Source organism: Salmo salar, chromosome ssa12, assembly GCF_905237065.1.
Source record: "Salmo salar chromosome ssa12, Ssal_v3.1, whole genome shotgun sequence".
Lineage (NCBI taxonomy): Eukaryota > Metazoa > Chordata > Actinopteri > Salmoniformes > Salmonidae > Salmo > Salmo salar.
This window is the reverse complement of record NC_059453.1, coordinates 84,879,971-84,904,263: the sequence shown is the minus strand read 5'-3', so window position 1 is coordinate 84,904,263 and position 24,293 is coordinate 84,879,971. Positions and strand designations below refer to the sequence as shown.

The 24,293-nt window shown below is 44.7% G+C and overlaps 1 protein-coding gene across 2 annotated transcripts; it reads right to left on the bottom strand.

Moving 5' to 3' along the window:
- Nucleotides 1–1,920: 1,920 nt before the first annotated feature.
- LOC106565994 (ephrin type-A receptor 2) lies at nt 1,921–23,796 on the bottom strand. 2 transcript variants are annotated; one of them, XM_014133740.2, is made up of 15 exons: nt 23,545–23,796; nt 22,407–22,474; nt 20,363–21,002; nt 10,900–11,055; nt 10,017–10,477; nt 9,699–9,876; nt 9,489–9,588; nt 8,499–8,554; nt 7,375–7,500; nt 7,073–7,258; nt 6,607–6,878; nt 6,212–6,361; nt 4,175–4,368; nt 3,903–4,058; nt 1,921–3,546 (listed from the first exon to the last, which is right to left on the bottom strand). In XM_014133740.2, exons 1-15 carry the CDS (start codon nt 23,627–23,629, stop codon nt 3,426–3,428), a joined length of 2,949 nt encoding a protein of 982 aa, XP_013989215.1. In that variant the 5' UTR covers nt 23,630–23,796; the 3' UTR covers nt 1,921–3,425. The 2 variants fall into 2 exon arrangements, with proteins under 2 accessions (XP_013989215.1, XP_013989216.1); XM_014133741.2 differs by having other exon boundaries at nt 9,489–9,585.
- Nucleotides 23,797–24,293: the final 497 nt, after the last annotated feature.

Here is a 24,293-nt window from a genome sequence, read left to right as displayed (position 1 = left end):
AAAAAAATGATAGACCTCCACAATTCTGGTTCATCCTTGGGAGCAGTTTCCAAATGCCTGACGGTACCACGTTCATCTGTACAAACAAAAGTAAGCAAATATAAACACCATGGGACCTGGCAGCCATCATACCGCTCAGGAAGGAGATCGTTCATCTCTAGGAGACAGAACGCTACTTTGGTGCAAAAAGTACAAATCAATCCATGAACAACAAAGGACCTTGTGAACATGCTGGAGGAAACGGGAACAAAATATCTATATCCACAGTAAAACGAGTCAAATTGACATAACCTGAAAGGCCACTCACCAAGGAAGAAGACACTGCAACAAAACCACCATTAAAAAAAGCCAGACTATGGTTTGCAACTGCACATGGACAAAGATTGTACTTCCTGAAGAAATGTCCTCTGGTCTGATGAAACAAAAATGGAACTGTTTGGTCATAATGACCATTGTTTTGTTTGGTGGAAAAAGGGGGAGGCTTGCAAGCCGAAGAACACCATCCCAACCGTGAAGCACAGGGGTGGCAGCATGTTGTGGGGGTGCTTTGCTGCAGGAGGGACTGGTGCACTTCACAAAATAGATGGCATGAGGAGGATATATTGAAGCAACATCTCAAGACATCAGTCACGAAGTTAAAGCTTGGTCGCAAATGCGTCTTCCAAATGGAAAATGACCCCAAGCATACTTCTGAAGTTGTGGCAAAATGACTTAGGGATAAAGTCAAGGCATTGGAGTGGCCATCACAAAGCCCTGACCTCAATCCTATAGAAAATGTGTGGGCAGAACTGGAAAAGTGTGTGCGAGCAAGGAGGCCTACAAACCTGACTCCGTTACATCAGCTCTGTCAGGAGGAATGGGCCAAAATTCACCCAACTTATTGTGGGAAGGAAGGCTACCTGAAACGTTTGACCCAAGTTAAACAATTTAAAGGTAATGCTACCAAATACTAATTGACTGTATGTAAACTTCTGACCCACTGGGAATGTGATGAAAGAAATAAAAGCTGAAATAAATCAATCTCTACTATTAGTCTGACATTTCACATTCTTAAAATAAAGTGGTGATCCTAACTGACCTAGACAGGGCATTTTTACTCTGATTAAATGTCAGGAATTGTGAAAAACTGAGTTTAAATGTATTTGGCTATGGTGTATGTAAACTTCTGACTTCAACTGTATGTACACAAACGCACATCAGGACATGTGTACTGAACAAAAATATAAATGCAACAATTTCAAAGATGTTCCTGAGTTAATATTACGAATCGATCAATTGATATAAATTAATTTGGCTGAAATCTATGGATTTCACATGACAGGGCAGAGATGCAGCAATGGCCTCAACCTTCCATTGATCTCACTGTACAATCATACAAGGACTGAGAGGAGAACGTCTGTGGAGGAGCAACGCATACATATATCTGTGCAAAGATAACACTTCATTATTTCGTCACCCTGCCCTCCCCATCTGACGACAATGCACATGAAGAAGCCGGATGTGGAGGTCCTGGGCTGGTGTGGCTACACGTGGTCTGCGGTTATGAGGCTGGTTGGACGTACTGCCAAATTCTCTAAAATGATGGTGGCAGCTTATGGTAGAGAAATGAACATTCAATTCTCTGGCAACAGCTCTGGTGGACATTCCTGCAGTCAGCATAGCAATTGCATGCTCCCTCAACTTGAGACATCTGGCATTGTGTTATGACACAACTGCACATTTTAGTGGCCTTTTATTGTCCCCAGCACAAGATGCACCTGTATAATGATCATGCTGTTTAATCAGCTTCTTGATATGCCACACCTGTCAAGTGGTTAAATGCTCACTAACAGGAATGTTAACACATTTGTGCACATTGAGAGAAATAAGCTTTTTGTTTTTTATTTCAGCTTTTGAAACATGGAACTAACACATTACATGTTGTGTTTATATTTTTATTCAGTATAGATAAACGTGTCTATTACATTTAGAAACATTGTAATTACTGTCCCACTCAAAATTGCAAGTGAACAATTAATTGAAGAGGAATTAATATTGAGCCCTAGATGAAGCGAGAATGAATTTAGCAGGGGCTCAGTAACAGATGATGCATATGTGATGGGGTACAGTAGAGTGGAGATGGAACATTCCAGACTGCAATGGTAGTCACTAATTGACATCGAAGCTGACTGTGCTTATCGCCAACTGGAGGGTGGTTGTCAAGGAAATGCCCCCAAAAATGTTTATTCCAATCAAACATTATTTTTTCTTGCCTGTATTTTTTATCAAATCAAAATGTTTCATGTGCTGAAATGCTTGTTTCTAGCTCCTTAACAATGCTGCAAAAAGTCAAACAAGCACACAAATAATCCTCAGAAACAGGAAATCATGAATATCAGAACTTATCCAGTGAACCCAAATAACATTGTATTAGTAATCCTAATGCAATCTATGCATATTTACACCAAATATATATACCTAGAATGATATGTACAGCAGTAGATATTACAGTGAGCTATGTCAAGAATCCAGTGTATAAATAGTATAATGTACAGTAGTAGATATTATTTTCTGCTGGTTGATTGAATTCAGACAAGTGATTGTTACAAGGCAACAATGATTTTATTGAAACAGAAAACTATATTTCTAAAAACATGCCAGAGCAGTGTCTTTAATTTAAAAAATACAATAAATATTAAATAAATATTAAATAATAATGGAAGAACCACTAAGAGTAGATTGAGACGAACTGTAAACTAAAGAAAAATACTATTTCAAAATGTATGAGAGAAAAGTATATGAGCTGGATTGCAGACAGGATGGAACCTACAAAATCAAAAAGAAAGAAAAAGTATTTGATCTCTTGACCTGACTGGAATAATTCAGAAGACCAATAAACCTGTCATTTGAGTAGACTGGCAGATAGATAGACTCGATCTAGATAGACTCTATCTGTTATGTCAAAGCCTCAAATCTTTATGAAACAAATAAGTCCAGAAGTGACTAGAGGAAGAAGTGAGTGCTTGAGGTAGACCCAGTCCTGGAGTGCCTTAGCTTGAATGTCTTTTGTTTTTCAGACTTCCAGTTGAGAAAAAAGGTCTCAGGTCTCATACAGCTTCCTCTAAAGCCTGTTGATTCCTATCTGCCATTATATTTCCATACTTGATAATATAAAAAGTTACTTCTCCTTTAACCACATCTCTCAGCGTCTCTTGTCATGGAGTACTTCATGGAGGACTGACATGTAACGGTTTTACATGTCAGTCTTTTCTGAGTGGCTGGCAGGAAAGGTCCTCTTCAGTCATGCCACTGACCAGTCTAAAGCAGCGTAGCTCAGCCATTATTAGTACATGTTCAACCCAACTTGTTCCATTTCCTTATTCAATGTGACAGTGAAATAAGGTGGTCAGTGCAGTCCTATTTTGGGGAATCTCAGGTTGGGGGTCTCACACTGCAAACACTGTACTGCAAACACTGAGTGAGCTGGTCTGGTCTTTAAGTCCAACGATGCTGTAGGCGATTCTCTTCATGTGACCTGGTAACCGCACGCCAATGTTCCTGATGTCCCTGAGAGAGAAGAAAGATAGAGACAGGAGCTGTTAGGAAAATGTTTCACATTCAAACCAATAGGTAGCACATGATAAAATATTATTGCATTTGAAACTTCCTACTCGGACATGATACAGCCAGTGGTGCTATATAGGGTGGGGCAGCGAGGAATGGTATGGGGGAGGGGCATTTGATGAATGCAGCATGAATGAGAGTGTTGCATTCCATAGATGAGAGTGTGGCATACCAGACAACAAATGCTTAACAAAGATCTGAATACTCTTACTGTATTTTTCAAATGTGGCAGTGTCCCTACTAAGCCCATGTAATGTGGTGAGGCTGGTGCACGGTTACTGTATGTGTGTAGTACTTACTCATGCCTCATGGATAGCACCTGCTCCATGGTTGTGATTCCAGCGCAGGCAAAGCTCTCAGTGTACTGGCTCATCTTAATGGACTCCAGCCATTCCGGCACAGACCTGAAGGGGGAGCCGTCACAGCCACTGGTGCTGGGGAGGCGGATGGACACACTGTGGGAAAAAACGGGGAAATAGATTGGTAAGTAAATGCTATATTCACAGTATGTGATTGAAAAAAATCAACTGACAAGTCCAGGGGAAATCAGCTTCATTCATTCACATCTTACCGGGGATCAAAGTCAGCAATGGTTTTCAGAGACTCTGGGCTCCGGAGCAGTTTGTCCAGGATGTTGACGATGTCTGGGAAGCGAGGTCGTTTGGAGCGGTCCTGCAGCCAACACTGCAGCATCAGCTGGTAAACGGTGGATGGACAGTCCATGGGTGCAGGCAGCCGGAAGGCCTCGTTAATGGCCTTCATCACCTGAGGAAGAAGCGGGGTTTAGACCATGTCTCAGAGCTAGTGATTATGATCTAGACCAACACACTGTAAGATTATGTGTTGTTTTAATGCATGTGGGCACTAACAGTTTTATGTGAAGAGGACTGTGGGAACTATTTTGACTTAGAGGCCCTTAGTGGGTTGTTTTAAACACTCCACCCAGGATAAATACCTAGAGATGATGCATCACAGAGGCCTTGTGTTTACCCAGACCTACAGCGCTCTGTTATTTCCATAAAACAGGGAAGGGAGTGAAGGAAATGTGACGGATTAAGTGTAAGGTCTACCTCATGTTTGCTCATGCCCCAGTAGGGTCTAGCTCATGGTTGCTCATGTCCCAGTAGGGTCTACCTCATGGTTTCTCATGTCCCAGTAGGGTCTACCTCATGGTTTCTCATGTCCCAGTAGGGTCTAGCTCATGGTTGCTCATGTCCCAGTAGGGTCTACCTCATGGTTGCTCATGTCCCAGTAGGGTCTACCTCATGGTTTCTCATGTCCCAGTAAGGTCTACCTCATGGTTGCTCATGTCCCAGTAGGGTCTACCTCATGGTTGCTCATGCCCCAGTAGGGTCTAGCTCATGGTTGCTCATGTCCCAGTAGGGTCTACCTCATGGTTGCTCATGTCCCAGTAGGGTCTACCTCATGGTTTCTCATGTCCCAGTAGGGTCTACCTCATGGTTTCTCATGTCCCAGTAAGGTCTACCTCATGGTTGCTCATGTCCCAGTAGGGTCTACCTCATGGTTTCTCATGTCCCAGTAGGGTCTACCTCATGGTTGCTCATGCCCCAGTAGGGTCTAGCTCATGGTTGCTCATGTCCCAGTAGGGTCTACCTCATGGTTGCTCATGTCCCAGTAGGGTCTACCTCATGGTTTCTCATGTCCCAGTAGGGTCTACCTCATGGTTTCTCATGTCCCAGTAGGGTCTACCTCATGGTTGCTCATGTCCCAGTAGGGTCTACCTCATGGTTTCTCATGTCCCAGTAGGGTCTACCTCATGGTTGCTCATGTCCCAGTAGGGTCTACCTCATGGTTTCTCATGTCCCAGTAGGGTCTACCTCATGGTTTCTCATGTCCCAGTAGGTACCTACCTCATGGTTTCTCATGTCCCAGTAGGGTCTACCTCATGGTTTCTCATGTCCCAGTAGGGTCTACCTCATGGTTTCTCATGTCCCAGTAGGGTCTAGCTCATGGTTGCTCATGTCCCAGTAGGGTCTACCTCATGGTTGCTCATGTCCCAGTAGGGTCTACCTCATGGTTTCTCATGTCCCAGTAAGGTCTACCTCATGGTTGCTCATGTCCCAGTAGGGTCTACCTCATGGTTTCTCATGTCCCAGTAGGGTCTACCTCATGGTTGCTCATGCCCCAGTAGGGTCTAGCTCATGGTTGCTCATGTCCCAGTAGGGTCTACCTCATGGTTGCTCATGTCCCAGTAGGGTCTACCTCATGGTTTCTCATGTCCCAGTAGGGTCTACCTCATGGTTTCTCATGTCCCAGTAGGGTCTACCTCATGGTTGCTCATGTCCCAGTAGGGTCTACCTCATGGTTTCTCATGTCCCAGTAGGGTCTACCTCATGGTTGCTCATGTCCCAGTAGGGTCTACCTCATGGTTTCTCATGTCCCAGTAGGGTCTACCTCATGGTTTCTCATGTCCCAGTAGGTACCTACCTCATGGTTTCTCATGTCCCAGTAGGGTCTACCTCATGGTTTCTCATGTCCCAGTAGGGTCTACCTCATGGTTTCTCATGTCCCAGTAGGGTCTACCTCATGGTTGCTCATGTCCCAGTAGGGTCTAGCTCATGGTTTCTCATGTCCCAGTAGGGTCTACCTCATGGTTGCTCATGTCCCAGTAGGGTCGTTCTCCGAAGGCCATGACTTCCCACATGACTATGCCGAAGCTCCACACGTCGCTGGCCGAGGTGAACTTCCTGTAGGCGATAGCCTCTGGGGCGGTCCAGCGGATGGGGATCTTCCCTCCCTGAAGGAACAGCAACAATAACTAATCGTAAGAATGAGACTGAAGGGAATGTATTCACTAGAGGCATGGCTATTACTAATGTAAAGGTTTAGGAGGCGGAGTGAGTGTCTGTCAACATCACTAATCATTTGTAACCAATTATAAGTAAAGATATGGGAAGGCTACTAAGTGCATAGCACATGGTAGATTGTAATACCCCCACTGTTTCCATACATTAATATCAGTACTATGGATGTTTGACTCACGCTGGTGGTGTAGGTGCCCTCCGGATCGTCTTCCAGCACGCGGGACAGGCCGAAGTCAGACACCTTGCACTCCAGGTTGCTGTTGACCAGAACGTTGCGGGCAGCCAGGTCTCGGTGAACATAGCTCATGTCAGAGAGGTACTTCATGCCGGCCGCGATGCCACGCAGCATGCCCACCAGCTGGTACGATGACATCTCCCCATCATGGTCCTTTAGATAGTTGTCAAGCGCTCCATTCTCCATGTATTCTGTCACAATCATGGCATGCTTGACTGCTTGAAGAAAATTATAAAAAGGTACAAATGTAGTACTTCATGTCAACAAAAGAGGCACAGTATGGTGGAGATGGGAAATAGGGGATGTTACTAAATAAGGTAAATAACTTAATAACTAATAAATGACTATTCAGTGAATCAGTAGAGGCTGCCATTTGAGACGCAGACAGTGTCTGAGAGCAGGAACTCACACTTGGTGATGACTCCCTCCAGGCGGATGATGTTCTGGTGGGAGAACTGGCCCATGATGCTGGCTTCACTCAGGAAATCCTGCTTCTGCTTCTCTGTGTAGCCTGGCTTCAATGTCTTGATGGCTACCGCTACCTCTCCTCTCCTTGGAGCCTTCATCACACCACGGTACACTTCCCCAAACTCTCCTGTGAAACAGAAACACACACACACAGAGAATAATATGAATTCATAACATTCTTCTTGGGGGAGGGGATCAGAGAGATTTTTTCAAAATATTACTGTAAACTGGTTTGACATTTACCTGCTCCGATGGCTTTTTGCTTAGTGACAAGACTGGGATGAATCTCGCTGGCAAACTTCAGGATCGCCGTGTTGGGGTCCTCGTACATGTGTGGGTCAACGTAGGTCTTCAGGGGCTTCAGTTGATCTGAGGAAGTGTGAAAGACAATTAGTCAAGGAGGAGATTGAAGATGGGAGATAATCTCTTTGGTAATGCACATCGCTGTTCCAATAGAGGGACTTTGACTATATATACAAAAGTATGTGGACACCCCTTAAAATGAGTGGATTTTGCTATTTCAGCCACACTCGTTGCTGACAGGTGCATAAAATCAAGCACACAGCCATTCAATCTCCATAGACAAACATTGGCAGTAGAATGGCCTTACTGAAGAGCTCAGTGACTTTCAACATGGCACTGTCATAGGATGCCACCTTTCCAACAAGTCAGTTAGTCAAATTTCTCTGCCGCCATTGGACTCTGGAGCAGTGGAAACTCGTTCTCTGGAGTGATGAAACATCTGGCAGTCCGACGGACGAATCTGCGTTTGGCGGATGCCAGGAGAATGCTACCTGCCCCAATACATAGTGCCAACTGTAAAGTTTGGTGGAGGAGGAATAATGGCCTGGGGCTATTTTTCATGGTTCAGGCTAGTCCCCTTAGTTCCAGTGAAGGGAAATTTTAACGCTACAGCATACATTCTAGATGATTCTGTGCTTCCAACTTTGTTGCAACAGTTTGGGGAAAGCCCTTTCCTGTTTCAGCATGACAATGCCCCCGTGCACAAAGCGAGGTCCATACAGAAATGGATTGTTGAGATCGGTGTGAAAGAACTTGACTGGCCTGCTCAAAGCCCCATCGAACACCTTTCGGATGAATTGGAACGCCGACTGCGAGCCAGGCCAAATCACCCAACATCAGTGCCCGAGCTCAATAATGCTCTTGTGGCAGATTGGAAGCAAGTCCCAGCAGCAATGTTCCAACATCTAGTGGAAAGCCTTCCCAGAAGAGTATAGGCTGTTATAGCAGCAAAGGGGGGACCAACTCCATATTAATGCCCATGGTTTTGGAATGAGATGTTTGACGAGCCGGTGTCCACATACTTTTGGTCATGTAGTGTATTTCTTAGATGCTGTGATTCCTACCTGTGCTGAAGAAGTAGGGGTCCTCTGATCCCTGTCTATGACGGTAGTTCATTCTCCTGTTAGGAAGCATAGTCACTATTATGATTGGCCAGACAATATGCAATGTTAAGACATTCTTATTATGTAAGGTATCATTAAACTGCCCAGTGAAAATCTCACTTTTAAAAGTTAATATTCTGTTAACTCGTATCCAGATAATGTTGTTGACTCGTCCTATACTCGTATTTGTGGACAAAGCATAAATTGGAGAAGAAAACACTTTAAAAAAAAACACCTCAAACTTGTATTTCAAACAGATTGTTTAAAAAATGCTTGATATTTCCTGAGGGGGATGAGCTGGCCAATCAGTGGTTTATTGGCGTGAATATTTTCAATGACTGGTATACGCCCACACCATTCGGACACAGAGCTGCTTTTTAACATACTTCCTTTAACAAATTTGGAAGGAAAACAATTTCACTCATAGTATTTAATAGAAATATGGAAACACTGGGCAGTTACTTTAACTAAATAGCATAGAGACGCATAAACCTGTTTCCTGTGGTGATTAGACCAGTTTAGCTAGAGACACGTAGATTCCCTTTTTTTTGGTGCCATCTCAGGGTTGAACAGTGTTCAAGATGCTTTTAAAGCACACTTCATCACAGACAGGCTGCCGTATCAGTAAGGGGCAGCATCATCTTCAGCCACAGACCCAGTCAGCTACAGTTACAGTTTTTAACAGCTACTCTGGCTGTTACTGATAAAAAACCCTCTTAGAGATGACATGGCATTACATTCTCAATCAGCTTATTAAGAAAAACATTTACTCACTATGACTGAGATACAGTATGTGGTTGTCCCACATAGTTATCTTAAGATGAATGCACTAACTGTAAGTCGCTTTGGATAAGAGCATCTGCTAAATTACTGAAATGGAAATGTAATGAAATACCAAATGTGAACTACATCTTAGGACAGCGGGATATGATAGGATTAGTGTGTTCTAACCGTTTGTGCAGCAGTAGAAGGACTACAACGACGAGCAGCATGATTCCTCCTCCTACTACAGCTCCCATAACCCCTGTGTAGTTCTGGACCTGAGACTCTGCTGAAACACAACCACAGACAACACAGTTAGATCACAATACACTCACATTTTAAAAAGTCTTGCCTGGATATTAGAGACAAACAGTGTGGTGTCTCTACGGCCACACTTACCAATGGGCAAGGTTTTGAACTCATGCTTCATGCTGTATCCCCCTGGGTTTCCCTCAGGGCTGAGAGCCTGGACTCTGAACACGTAGGCCGTGTTAGGGGAGAGGTCACTGATCTGCACCGTACTCTTGTCCAAAACCAGGACTGTGTATGTAGTGACATCACGCTCACTGTCGTCCTCCTGCACGGGGCAGGGAGAGAGAGGAGCACTGAGAGGGGATTCACTATAGAGATATACTAATACTATTATATATATGTTGTGTTTAATGTGTGACTGACATGGAGAGAAGAGAGAGGGAGGAGTGTAGTTGTCTGTCTTACCTTCCTGCGGTACATGAGTTCGTAGCGGTGGGTGATATGGGATGGTGCTCGGCTGGACAGAGCCCAGGACAGAGACAGGCTGGTGGGGCTCCGCTCGTCCAGACGGATGGACGTCACCTTGGGGGGATCAGTGAAGTGCAGAGCAGTGGTGATGGTGCTGCTGGGTCTCTGGCTGCTGTACTGAGACACTCCGCTGCGGGCCTCTACAGTGAAGGTGTAGTTGAGGTGGGGCTCCAACTGGCTGACAGTCACCACAGTGTCCTGGAGGTCCGTGGGGTCGGGCTGGAAGCGGACCTTCTCCCCACAGGGCACACACAGGGCCCCGGTGCAGCGCTCACACACCACGCTGTAGCAGATGTCCCGGCGGCCTCCTGTCACCAGTGGGGGGCTCCAGGACAGCTGCAGCCTGCCGTCCGCTGACAAAGTGGTGGAGGCCAGGTCACGAGGGGCGCTGGGCGGGGCTAAAGGAGGAGGCAGAATGTAGACAAGAGTTATTATGAGACATTCCAAATGTTAATACACCAGATGAAGAACGTTCAGATCCCTCTATCAACAATGATGATGACATAAAGACAGTATAGCCTATGAGGACACAGGATAAAATAAGGAATGGCTGTAGAATTGGCTAATCCTTTGTTAGTGATAGGCCTAGCTGTAGCAGTCCCGTGTGGCTCAGTTGGTAGAGCATGGTTGGTAGAGCATGGTGTTTGCAACGCCAGGGTTGTGGGTTTGATTCCCGCGGGGGAGCAGTACGAAGAAAAATAAATAAATAAATAAATGTATGAAATGTATGCATTCACTACTGTAAGTCGCTCTGGATAAGAGCGTCTGCTAAATGACAAAAAATGTAAATGTAGCTGACTATCTGGCCATTTGTTCTTACCAGAGCAGCTGGACATAAGAGGGTCTGATGGGGAGCGGTAGAATCCCGCCATACATGGACACAGGAGGGCGCCGGCTGTGGATGGCTTAGTATTCTCAGGACAAACCTCACAGGACTCACTGGACACAGTGTCTTTAAAGGAGCCTGGTGTACACGCTGAAAGAAACAGGAGGATGCTTATTAGTTATAGTATTATTAGTATCCACACGTGCACAAGGGAAAGAGTGTGTGATTGAGTTACAATACATTAAAACGATATCTCTGTCAGTCCCCTGGGGCTTGACAGGAAACTCAGGCTGTGGTTAAACTGTAATCACTGAGGCTTTGTATTTATACAGAATGGAATGGGATTTTCCGGACGATTTGCCTCCACTTGTCCTTTGCGCCTCAAGTTCCATTCTCAAGTTGCACTGACAGTCAACCGGATGCCACGGAAACTCAACACAGCAGATGTTCACTCTGTACAACCGTTCCCTTTTCAACTCCAAAATCAGCACTGTGAATGCTGGTGTGGGTATTGTTTGAGGAGCCTAACGGAAATAGCAAAATGGTTACTGCTGAAGATATTCATTGACCTGTAGGATATAAAGAAAAAATGTACCTTCCATTCCGGAACTTGTGTGTGTGTGTGTGTGTGTGTGTGTGTGTGTGTGTGTGTGTGTGTGTGTGTGTGTGTGTGTGTGTGTGTGTGTGTGTGTGTGTGTGTGTGTGTGTGTGTGTGTGTGTGTGTGTGTGTGTGTGTGTGTGTGTGTTTGTTTGTATTGGACAGAAACCAGGATGCAAGGATTGCAAGTCTGAAACTGTACTTCCTTCCTTCCTCCGGTGACAAATGACAACATGCAAGGATGGAGCAAGGGAGAGGAAGTCTGGAGGAAGTAGAACTGCTAAAGGGGAGATGTTGACCGACTGTGTTGTTGGAGCCTAAATCAATACAAATTTTTTAGGAGAATCGATGTGAATGTTTACTTTAAGAAGCGATCTCCTCTCTCTCACCCTTTATTCTAATGTCTCCCTAGGGGATAAGTCTTTCATCAGACCTCTATAGTGAAGAGGGTGACCTGTGATGGACAAGAGGGATCTGCCGGTGACTTAACCACCATGGCAGAAGGACCGCTGTGTAACAACCGGCCCCACAATAGAACAATGGATATGAGTTTTGAGTTTGAGTAGGGGGGATTGAGAAGAATAGATGGATGGGGGATGGGTTAGGGTCGCAAGTACCAACAGAAGTTCTCTCTGGGGAATCACTCTGGGAGTGTAGGGGTGTATAGTGCTCTGGACGCATAAGAAAAGGGGGCCAGCCTCTTTCATCTGGAGAAGGAGCAGCAGGACTCCTGCCACGTATCAAAGCACCCCTACCCCTATTCATCTATTGTGACTGGGATTGGACGGAGTGGTTCCATAAATATGTTGTGCTTATTCATTAGAGCCCTAAAATGGTGGCATGTGCGCTGCATATATCACTCTTTCAAGATCACTCTGAGAATGTTTGAATCTCAGTGAGTGAAACTTTAGAAGACTAAAAAATGAATTTGACTGAATTATTACACATTAATGTGGTTGTTTGTTGTTGATGAATTATATTAAGAGTAAAATAATTGATGTTCTTACAAACTAAGGAAATAAAAAAAAATACCTGACTGAAAGTGGGACCTAAGATAATGCCTCACATTGTCCTGGTCAGTCCCTTTGGACACGGCAGTGCTCTTTATGAATGAATGGAGTGGTGGAGGCAGTAATGCATCTGTTAATTTCATCTATGTTTTGATCTCTGTGTCGGCCCATTGTTCTAATGAGTGGGAACAAGGTTTAGAGAGCTCATTGTGTGTGTTAACAACCGGATGAAAGAGCAAAGAGGAGTAGGGCATATCATTCGCAAACAGCTGTCCTTTTGCTTCACACTAATACTCTTGAAAACATTTTTTTTACCTTTATTTAACTAGGCAAGTCAGTTAAGAACAAATTCTTATTTTCAATGGTTAACTGCCTTGTTCAGGGGCAGAACACCAGATTTTTACTATGTCAGCTCAGGGATTGATCTTGCAACCTTTCAGTTACTAGTCCAACACTCTAACCACTAGGCTACCTGCCGCCGCTTCCCTAAATTAACTACGTTCCTGGCAGTTCCACACATCTAACTGACCAACCTCTCATGCGCCCACCAACTGTCCACTAACCACCAACTACCCTCCCTAATGACTTCATACTGAGTCATGGACAACAATCTGATTTGAGTCATCCTGGCCCAACCTTCCCCTTTACTTCCTCGTTCCCAGAAGATATTCTCTGGACCTTTAGAGAAATAAATCCCTTGCCATTGACAGGAATGTGTTTCTGCTTGACTGCACAGAGAATTAGGATATGACTCAGTATTATAAATTAGTAATAATGAACTGAACAAGTTTGTCATGTCAACCCCCGTTTGGGTCTTTTCTGGCTTTGTCCTCTAGAAGCTTCTGATGGGCTAATTGACATAATTTGTCACGTTCGTCGTACTGATGAGACCAAGGCGCAATGCTCATCTTCTTTAATTAATGAAGAAGAAAACGAAACAAAACACTTAATACAAAAAACAATGACGAGAAACAGTCCTGTAAGGAACATAACAACACAAGGAACAACTACCCACAAAAACCCATGAAAAAACACCCCTACTAAATAGGACCTTCAATTAGAGGCAACGAGGAACAGCTGCCTCCAATTGAAGGTCAACCCAATAAACTAAACATAGAAATAGAATAACTAGACACAGACATAGAAATAGACTAACATAGAACATTAACCAAAAAAAACGAAACACATAAAACAAACACCCCCTGCAACGTCCTGACCAACCTACAATAACAAATAACCTTTTTACTGGTCAGGACGTGAAAGTACCCCCCCCCCCCCCCCCCCGCAAAGGTGCAGACCCCGGATGCACCTCAAACAAAAAAACACAAAAATAAACACAAAAATAAACCCCAAAACAAAAATAATCCGAAACTAAAGGGAGGGAAGCGAGGGTGGCCACCGTCACCGACGGTTCTTGTGCTACACCCCTCCTCCCCCATCCTCCTACTATGGAGGTGGCTCAGGCTCTGGCCTTAGTCCCCAACCTAACCTGTCCACCCCCGCTGAAGGCTCAGGGCTAAGGCACGTCGCTGGAGACCTCGGGCTGATGGGCGACTCTGGGACCTCCGGACTGGAGGGTGACTCTGGGAGCTCCGGACTGGAGGGCGATTCTGGGAGCTCCGGACTGGAGGGCGACTCTGGGAGCTCCGGACTGGAGGGTGACTCTGGGAGCTCCGGACTGGAGGGCGTCTCTGGGAGCTCCGGACTGGAGGGCGACTCTGGGAGCTCCGGACTGGAGGGCGACTCTGGGAGCTCCGGACTGGAGGGCGTCTCTGCAGGCTCCGGACTGTGGGCCGTCTCTGCAGGCTCCGGACTGTGGGCCGTCTCTGCAGGCTCTGGACTGTGGGCCGTCTCTGCCGGTTCCGGACTGTGGGCCGTCTCTGGCGGTTCCGGACTGTGGGCCGTTTTTGCAGGCTCCGGACTGTAGGACGTCGCCGGAAGCACTGGACGGGAAACTGTCGCCGGAAGCTCTAGACGGGGAACTGTCGCCGGAAGCTCTGGACGAGGAACTGTCGCCGGAATCTCAGGACTGGACAGGCGCACTACAGGCCTGGTGCGTGGGTCTGGCTTTGGAGGCGCCAGACTGGTAACACGCACCTCAAGGCCAGTGCGAGGAGCAGGAGCAGGACGTACTGGACTGGGCTGACGCACTGGAGGCCTGGTGCGTGGGGCTGTTACTGGAGGCGCCAGACTGGAGACACGCACCTCAAGGCTAGTGCGAGGAGCATGAACTGGATACACCGGGCCATGAACAAGCACTGGAGGTCTGGAGCGCACAGCCTGCACAACCCGTCCTGGCTGGGTGGTAACAGTAGCCCTGCACGGGCGGAGTGCTGGCACAGGGCGAACTGGCCTGTGCAGAGGCCTGATGGCTGCCGTGCGTAGAGCAGGCGTAGAGTAGCCTGGGCCTAGGAGACGTACTGGTGGCCAGATGTACTGCGCAGGCATACTCCTACCTGGCTGGATGCCCACTCTAGCACGGCATTTGCGAGGGGCTGGAATCGCTCGCACCGAACTGTGCGTGCGCATGGGCGAGATCGTGCGCACTTCCGCATAGACCGGCGCTCTTCTGATCCGCCGCTCCCCATAATAAGCACGGGGAGTTGGCTCAGGCCTATTGCCTGACCTAGCCACACTCCCCGTGTGCCCCTCCCCCAAAAATTATTGGGGCTGCCTCTCGCACTTGCCAATCGGCGCGTATAATGCCTCGTAACGTCGTTGCTCCGCCATGGCTGCCTCCAACTCCTCCTTAGGGCGTCGTTATTCCCCAGCCTGGTGCCATGGTCCTGCCCCATCCAAAATGTCCTCCCATGTCCATAAATCCAAAACCCTCTGCTGCTCCTTCCTCCGCTGCTTGGTCCGTTGGTGGTGGGTAGTTCTGTCATGTTCGTCGTACTGATGAGACCAAGGCGCAGCGGGAATGTGAATGCTCATCTTCTTTTATTAATGAAGAAGAAAACGAAACAAAACACTTAATACAAAAAACAATGACGAGAAACAGTCCTGTAAGGAACACAACTACACAAGGAACAATTACCCACAAAAACCCATGAAAAAACACCCCTACTAAATAGGACCTTCAATTAGAGGCAACGAGGAACAGCTGCCTCCAATTGAAGGTCAACCCAATAAACTAAACATAGAAATAGAATAACTAGACACAGACATAGAAATAGACTAACATAGAATATTAACCAAAAAAAAACGAAACACAAAAAACAAACACCCCCGCCACGTCCTGACCAAACTACAATAACAAATAACCTTTTTACTGGTCAGGATGTGACATCATTTGAGTCAATTGGAGGTGTACCTGTGGATGTATTTCAAGGCCTACCTTCAAACTCAGTGCCTCTTTGCTTGACATCATGGGAAAATTAAAAGAAATCAGCCAAGACCTCAGAAAAAATGTTATAGACCTCCACAAGTCCGGTTCATTCTTGGGAGCAATTTCCAAACGCCTGAAGGTACCACGTTCATCTGTACAATCAATAGTACGCAAGTATAAACACCATGGGACCACGCAGCCGTCATACCACTCAGAAGGAGACGCGTCTCTCCTCTCCTAGAGATGAACGTACTTTGGTGCGAAAGTGCAAATCAATCCCAGAACAACAGCAAAGGACCTTGTGAACATGCTGAAGGAAACAGGTACAAAAGTATCTATATCCACAGTAAAAACGAGTCCTATATCGACATGACCTAAAAGACCGCTCAGCAAGGAAGAAGCCACTGCTCCAAAACTGCCATAAAAAAGCCAGACTATGTTTCGCATCTGCACATGGGGACAAAGATAGTACTTTTTGGAGAAATGTCCTCTGGTCTGATGAAACAAAAATAGAACGGTTTGGCCATAATGACCATCATTATGTTTGGAGGAAAAAGGGGGAGGCTTGCAAGCCGAAGAACACCATCCCAACCGTGAAGCACAGGGGTGGCAGCATCATGTTGTGGGGGTTCTTTGCTGCAGGAGGGACTGGTGCACTTCACAAAATAGATATCATCATGAGAAAGGAATATTATGTGGATATATTGAGGCAACATCTCAAGACATCAGTCAGGAAGTTAAAGCTTGGTCGTAGAAGGGTCTTCCAAATGGAAAATGATGCCAAGCATTCTTCCAAAGTTGTGGCAAAATGGCTTAAGGACAACAAAGTCAAGGTATTGGAGTGGCTATCACAAAGCCCTGACCTCAATCCCATAGAAAATTTGTGGGCAGAACTGAAAAAGTGTGTGCGAGCAAGGAGGCCTACAAACCTGACTCAGTTACATCAGCTCTGTCAGGAGGAATGGGCCAAAATACACCCAACTTATTGTGGGAAGCTTATGGAAGGCTACCTGAAACGTTTGACCCAAGTTAAACAATTTAAAGGCAATGCTACCAAATACTAATTGAGTGAAAGTAAACTTCTGACGCACTGGGAATGTGATAATTCTCTCCAGGAATTGTGGAAAACTGAGTTTAAATGTATTTGGCTAAGGTGTATGTAAACTTCCTACTTCAACTGTATATATATTTTTTAAAGGTCCCGAACAGTCATTCCCATGTAAAATGGCCTTTTGAGTGACTAAAATATCACCCATAATATTTTTTTGGGGTAGAAATGCTGAAATATTTGAGAAAAAAAACCATTTCTCTCTCATGGCTTACTATCAGGAAGTTTGAAAAGACAGGCTGAGTGGCGGAGAGCTTATATTCATGAGCTCGCCTTGACTGACAGCTCTTTGAAACGCCTATGTCAAGAAACTTGGATGCAGTGAGCAGTGTTGCAGTGAAATCATCTCAAGCAAATGTAGTGATTCACAAAGAAACTCAAACAACATTGAAATTGCATCAATAATGTATTTTTTTAATACATGTTCTGTTTGGCATGTCTCTTGTGATGCGATTCACAGCAGCACTGACAGATGCCTCTGCCAACGGTCCTGGACATGGAACATTCCTGAGCTTGGCCTTCCCCCTTAGCCTGGAACTATCAGACCCTTCGGGGTACCCTTCCTCAGGCTTGGAGCTATGATATGGTGGAATACTTCTCAATGTTAAGATAAATGTAAATGTCTCTTTAATGTAGCACGGTAACAACATAACAATCTATGACAGGGTTCCCCAACTGGCGGCCTGCGGGCCGGGTTTGGCCCTCAGTTTTTAGACATTTTAGAAATGTTTTTGAAAATGAAATACAGAAATGTCTCACACCCCTGAGTCAAACCCTTGTAGAAGCACCTTTGTCGGCGATTACAGCTTTGGGTATGTCTGTATCTACAAGAGACACATCTGGATTTGGGGATTTTCTCCCATTCTTCCTTGCATATTTGATCAAGCTCTCATAAATTAGATGGGGAACGGCGGTAAACCGTAATCTTCAAGTCTTTCCACAGATTTTCAATTCTAGTCTGGGCTTTGGCTGGGCCACAAAGGGACTTTCACATTCTTGTTCTGGAACCATTCCAGCATTGCATTGGCTGTATGCTTGGGGTCATTAAATTCTCTAAAATGACGTTGGAGGCGGCTTATGGTAGAGAAATGAACATTAAATTCTCTGGCAACAGCTCTGGTGGACATTCCTGTACTCAGTATGCCAAATCCACACTCCCTCAATACTTGAGACATCTATGGCATTGTGTTGCGTGACAAAACTGCACATTTTAGAGGGTCCTTTTATTGTCCCCAGTACAAAGTGCACCTGTGTATTGATCTTGCTGTTTAATCAGCTTCTTGATATGCCACACCTGTCAGGTGGATGGATTATCTTGGCAAAGGAGAAATGCTCACTAACAGGGATGTTAACAAATTTCCGCACAACATTTTTGAGAAATAAGCTTTTTGTGCATATAGAAAAATGTCTGGGATCTTTTATTTCAGTTCATGAAACATGGGACCAACACTTTACATGTTGTGTTTATATTTTTGTTCAGTTAGTTGATGATCCCTGATCTATGAGCTAACCTGGTTGCATAGCCTATTGGCTATATTTTACTGTAATAGGGAGTCTCCACTGGCTTCCAGTCGAAGCTCGCATCCGCTACAAGACCATGGTGCTTGCCTACGGAGCTGTGAGGGGAACGGCACCTCCGTACCTTCAGGCTCTGATCAGGCCCTACACCCAAACAAGGGCACTCCGTTCATCCACCTCTGGCCTGCTCGCCTCCCTACCTCTGAGGAAGCACAGTTCCCGCTCAGCCCAGTCAAAACTGTTCGCTGCTCTGGCACCCCAATGGTGGAACAAGCTCCCTCACGACGCCAGGACAGCGGAGTCAATCACCACCTTCCGGAGACACCTGAAACCCCACCTCTTCAAGGAATACCTGGGATAGGATAAAGTAATCCTTCTAACCCCCCCCTTAAAAGATTTAGATGCACTATTGTAAAGTGGTTGTTCCACTGGATATTATAGGTGAATGCACCAATTTGTAAGTCGCTCTGGATAAGAGCGTCTGCTAAATGACTAAAATGTAAATGTAAATGTAAAGGGATACAATCCAAGTAATTATACCACCCAAGGTGACCGGGATTTCTGGCTTCAACAAGGGAGCCTCTTGTCCCGTCATAAACCACAGACTGACTCAGTATAACCTTCCTGACTGAGATGGGCGTGACGGCACAGTCCCTGTAATCTGTGGTTCGCCTCAGCCATGGCTATGGACGCACACAAATAGCTGTGTGGAGAAGACACACTGCTCAGGTACTCTTCAGCTGGCACATCAAGTCACATGGCTCTCCTTAGCCAATCAGTACGGGAGGGGACGTGAGGGTGAACGAATTCCTTTCAGAAATCCCCACAGTTCACTGAGCGTAATGTAATGTAATGTTCCTACTGATAGCTCAACACACCACACCCCGGAATACCAAAGACATGGCAACTTTCATACAAACAATGTGAGCAAACAATCATTTACATTTCAATTCATTACTGCAATGTGTTCCATCTAGGTGTACTCTCAGTGTTTCTCAACTACAACATTAAAGAGCCAAATGCCTCTCTACCAGTCCCCTTGCCTCAAACAAACAGATGTGTCCGGATTATATGCATTCGAACATTCTAAAACAACATTCCTACTTAAACTACAAACTTTTACGCCTCATGCCCCTATAGTCTACAACAGATTTCCCTTGTACATTTTTAATTGTCCATAAAACAGTATCCTCCTCACCCCACCCCATTTCTAAGTCCTGAGAGACAAACACAGTGGAAAGAAAACTTTGGCCAACACTAACAGGTAGAATGATTCATGACCAGGAGTGCTCTTTACATCAGTCAAAACTTCCGCAAAATTCCCTTATGCCTTGTACCTCTGCCACATTCTCCCACACGCAGTCCCTCTCCCATATTATGTTTGGAAATAGTGTTACAATCCTAAACATCTCGTGGTATTATTGCTGTCAAAACAAACAAAAACATGTCCAAATTCCTTTCACTGTTTTGTGTTCATTCATTCCTGTAAATCATTCTACACCTGACCTGCTTTTATTTTTGTTTGTGAGATGTTTGAAATCAAAATTAACATGTCTGTGAGGTGTTTGAATTCACAATTAACATTCATGTCTGTGAGGTGTTTTAAATCACAATTAACATTCATGTCTGTGAGGTGTTTGAAATCACAATTAACATTCATGTCTGTGAGGTGTTTGAAATCCCAATTAACATTCATGTCTGTGAGGTGTTTTAAATCACAATTAACATTCTTGTGCACAGTGTGCAGTCATTTCTAAAACCCAGCCAGGATGGTGGTTAGGCCTTGCACTTCTGTAAATACAGCTGCTGTTGAATACTAACACCCAACATTACAACAGGTAGGGGGTTGGGGTGTGCAGGGAGATGTATTATGTGAAGCCTGGCTGTAGTCTTACCTTGGCAGGAGTCTCCAACAACTTCATAGCCTCCGCGGCATTGGCACTGTCCCACAGGCACCACCCACTCTCCCTCAGCGGTGCAGTAGATGCGTGGGGTGGCCTGGCTCACGGCGTTCTGCACACATGTTCCCTCCACCTCCCTCAGGGCATCTGTCACCGTCTCTGGGAAGGCGGCCAGGCTCTGCACGGTGGACGGACACGTCTTGTAGTACACCCTCACCGAGAGCAGTGCCACACACGCTCCCATGTCCTGGAAGGCCAGGTAGAAGCCCTTCCTGGATAGAGGGCCCATTGTCCGTGTCTCCACGTTTACCTTCAGTACACCGCGGCCCCGCGTGATTTCGTCTGACGCGATCGTGGCCACTTTGCGGAACCGGCCCTTATGGAAGCTGGTGCCCACGTCGGCATCGGCCTCGAACATGTGCAGGTTGAAGGTCTCTTTGCAGGCGAGCGAGGAGCCGTCAAAGGTGTTGCAGTCCCGCACAACGAAGTGCAGCTCCACAGAGACGCGGGTGGTCCCTGGGTGCCCCTGGATGAAGGTGGTTCGGAGCCAGTTGTCCTGCTCACCCGCGTCGATGTTACACACACTGTAAGTGTAGAGAAGGGAGCCATTCACCACTGTCTGGACTATCTCCCACTGAAACAGAGAGAGAACAGAGGTTTAATTTAACACAATGTACAGGGCAAGACACAACAAGTGAAGGAAGGAGAGAGAGGGTTTTAAGAGAATGAGCGTAAGATTAAGGGGATTATGTTCTCGTCAAGGATCAGTTGCTGTTTTATTGATGAAACAACTGTCTGCCTGCTGAGAAGCCTATAAACTGCTCAAGCTTTCCTGCTACTTTTTTCCCCACACGCCAGGGAAGGATTTGGTCTGGACGCGTGGATTGCTCACTACGTGTGTGGTTTTCACGAACTGACGTGGGTGCCTGTGTGACACAGACATAACACTAAAACAAATACTCTTGTGAAATACCAAGCATTATGGCAGTTAAAGGGTTTTTTATTAGTTCATGGAAAAGACATGGCAGCAATATTGGCTGTGATTAGGTCTATTTTAAGAGAGGGAAAATAAGGAAATGCTTGCCTGGTAGCAGGATTTAAAGGAATCCATTAATTAAGCACAGGGCTTTAAAAGAATAACCATCATCAAATCATTTAACCCCTCAGATGGCTTCCATAAAGGCATATTTCATTGGACCATGCACAGTGAGTGCTTTATTCCAAGTGTGAGAAGGGAGAGTGTGAGAAGGAAGAGAAGATAGATATAGATCAAGAACAAAGTGCAGTATTAAAACATCCACCTTAAAGTCAAATGTAAATGTGTTTCATAAATTTGAGGAAGTTTGGTGAGAATAGACAAACATCATAAAATAGGGGGGAATCCTACCCAATACATAGAGAATGCATTGCAGGATCTGTAAACTTCACGGTCACAAAAGAAAAGCAGTTAGTGCACTGACGCTGACCACGTCCTGTTGCTTTTTTAAGACAGTCAACCACACTACTATAGATAGAGGAATGCCTCTCTCCCCCTCCAACCAGTCTCCCTTCCTTTCTCCTTCCATCAGTCTTGTGTTCTACTTTGACTGACAGGAACCTCCCAAATTTATATCACCACAGCAACAACATTTTGTGGAATATTGTTGGAATGATGACAACCTGTTGGCTATTTTCAGTTAGAAAATGTACTTTTGTCCTGTAAATTCAGATGCAGCTCTTACGCTGACATTTTATGACATTCATAGTTGTATTATGAAAGGGTTGCTCTAAAACCAGTGTGGGCTAGCTTTGCCAAAACTTTGCGAGCTGCCACTCATTCCATCTTTCACAGAAAACTGTTCTGAAGGAATGAGAGCGGAGAGAATGTCTTGCATGTGACCTTTTAAAAATGTGCAATTTAAAATGTGGCTTGGAGTCTACATTGTGTGACATCTAGCCTACGTTTCACACCATCTAATGTATCATGTGTAGACCATCCATCTGGTTAGACTACTGCAATCCTTATATTTTCACACTATATGGTATGGTAACTACTCACCCCTTCTTCATATGGCCAGGTCAACCATCCCAACTCGCCTCCTGAAGCTTTCATATCCAGCAGCACCTCTACAGAGATAATGTTAGAGCACTATTAGTAAACATTCTTAATTCATATGAGGAGCCGTTTCATTAGAAAATAATAGGCATACGGTCTTATGTGTTATAAGAAATTGAACATGTGTAATAAGCGATGTACTCTACAAGTAAACTGGATTATCAAAGTTACTTTGTTTCTCTGAGCCAACAATTACTAAAGTAGCCTGCTAGAAATTGCCAGGTCTACATTCACCAAATATGCCCAATATAATTCCATCCATGGCTTTCAAGAGGACATGCCCTGGCATGACAAATCTGATCAAATAAGCCATGTCCATTTAAGTAAACTATGAATTACTATGTCCTTCTACCCCCGTGTTTGCATGAAAAAGGCAGAGAAAAGTATGGGAAGTTAAATAGCATGATAAAGGGAGTGAAAATTGTTGGGAACATCTCTAAGAACCCATGCAAGTCAATCACAGCCTACACTCCCATCCCTTCTCCCTTCAGTACAAGACCCTGTCCACTCCAATACTGAAACTAAAAACTTTGAATGAACAATGGCATCACCTAGCAACTCTCATCTGAAGGAATTTCAGTGTCAAGTCCTCTTTTTGTGAAGTAAAATTCCTTCCTTTAAATCATGATGAAATACCAACATTACCAAGTTGTGTAAATTAAGAATAATGAAAAGTATCATTATTGCATGTTTAAAGTAGCAAAGTTAGCCTACAATGTACTGCCTTTCTTTTATTTAAGTCAACATAGGCTAATTCTTTTTTAGTATATAACAATTTACTATTATTTTCATCAAGAAAGAAACTGAACAGTACATGAACAAGCCCATGAAATAGTTTGAGGGATCTTTCCCCATATTGACAAGTTAGTTATCATAGAAAAAGCAATACATTGAACAGAAAATAGAAATATTGGAGGAAAAAGACTGTTAAAAAAGACTGTATAACACTGTAATATAGACAATATTGCAAGAATATTACAAAACTTCAAGACTACCATGTCACAGCCCAATCCCCCAACTCATAAAACACAAAGCAAAGCTCTTTACAATCGCATTTTAAAACGAAAAATAGATTACGTACGTTCTTTCGCGTGAAGAGTAATAAATATATGGTTAATAAATACATACAAAAACAAAGAATAAAAAGTAACACGACGGAAATCCATTTTTTTTTTTTACTTTCACGGCAACTCCTCTCTGAACTGATCTCGTAATATCGCCGAACGTCTGTGAGCACTACCGGTGTCAACCGCCCTTCGTTTCAGTCGAAAGTTCCATTGAAAAACAGGTGGCACGATGAGCTCCGCCTTTGGAATGTGGGCACAATCCATATATGGTATGCGGTAGAGGTTGGGTCAAATCATAAGATTATACTACCTGTGTAGTGCGGATGTACATTCAGTGAAACGACTGTAGGCTATCCCCCTAGTATTTCGCTTTTATAAAAATTTGAAAAAAAAGTACAATATTGTACTATGTCTATTTGTACATTTCTTTCAACACACCACACACACGTGAGCACGTGCATACATACACACGCTCACACATACACACACACCTAGTTCCCTGCCCCAGAATAGTTAATTGAATATGGATTATATCTGTATTATATTCTTATATCCTTATCGATAGTAATAACATGATTTATAATGTGACATTTTGTCTTCTCACCTACTACTAGTACTACTTCAGTAAGAGAGAAAATGAGTGTGAAGAAACCAGTGGTTATTACTTATGGTCATCTTGAGGTGTTAAGATTCTGAAAATTGAGCAAGCTAGAGTCCTTATCTTGTTGGACAGTCTTACGAGTAGCTGGAAGCATCTTCCACA

Bases quoted from the DNA above. Each gene is read 5' to 3' on its own strand.
- LOC106565994 (XM_014133740.2), bottom strand. From the start codon at position 23,629: ATGGATTTCCGTCGTGTTACTTTTTATTCTTTGTTTTTGTATGTATTT. The intron at 7,501-8,498 runs GTAGGAATCACA...ACACTTCCTCAG, and splicing joins CCCCTACTTCTTCAGCACAG to ATCAACTGAAGCCCCTGAAG. The intron at 4,369-6,211 runs GTAGACCCTACT...CTTCTTCCTCAG, and splicing joins GGGACATGAGCAACCATGAG to GTGATGAAGGCCATTAACGA.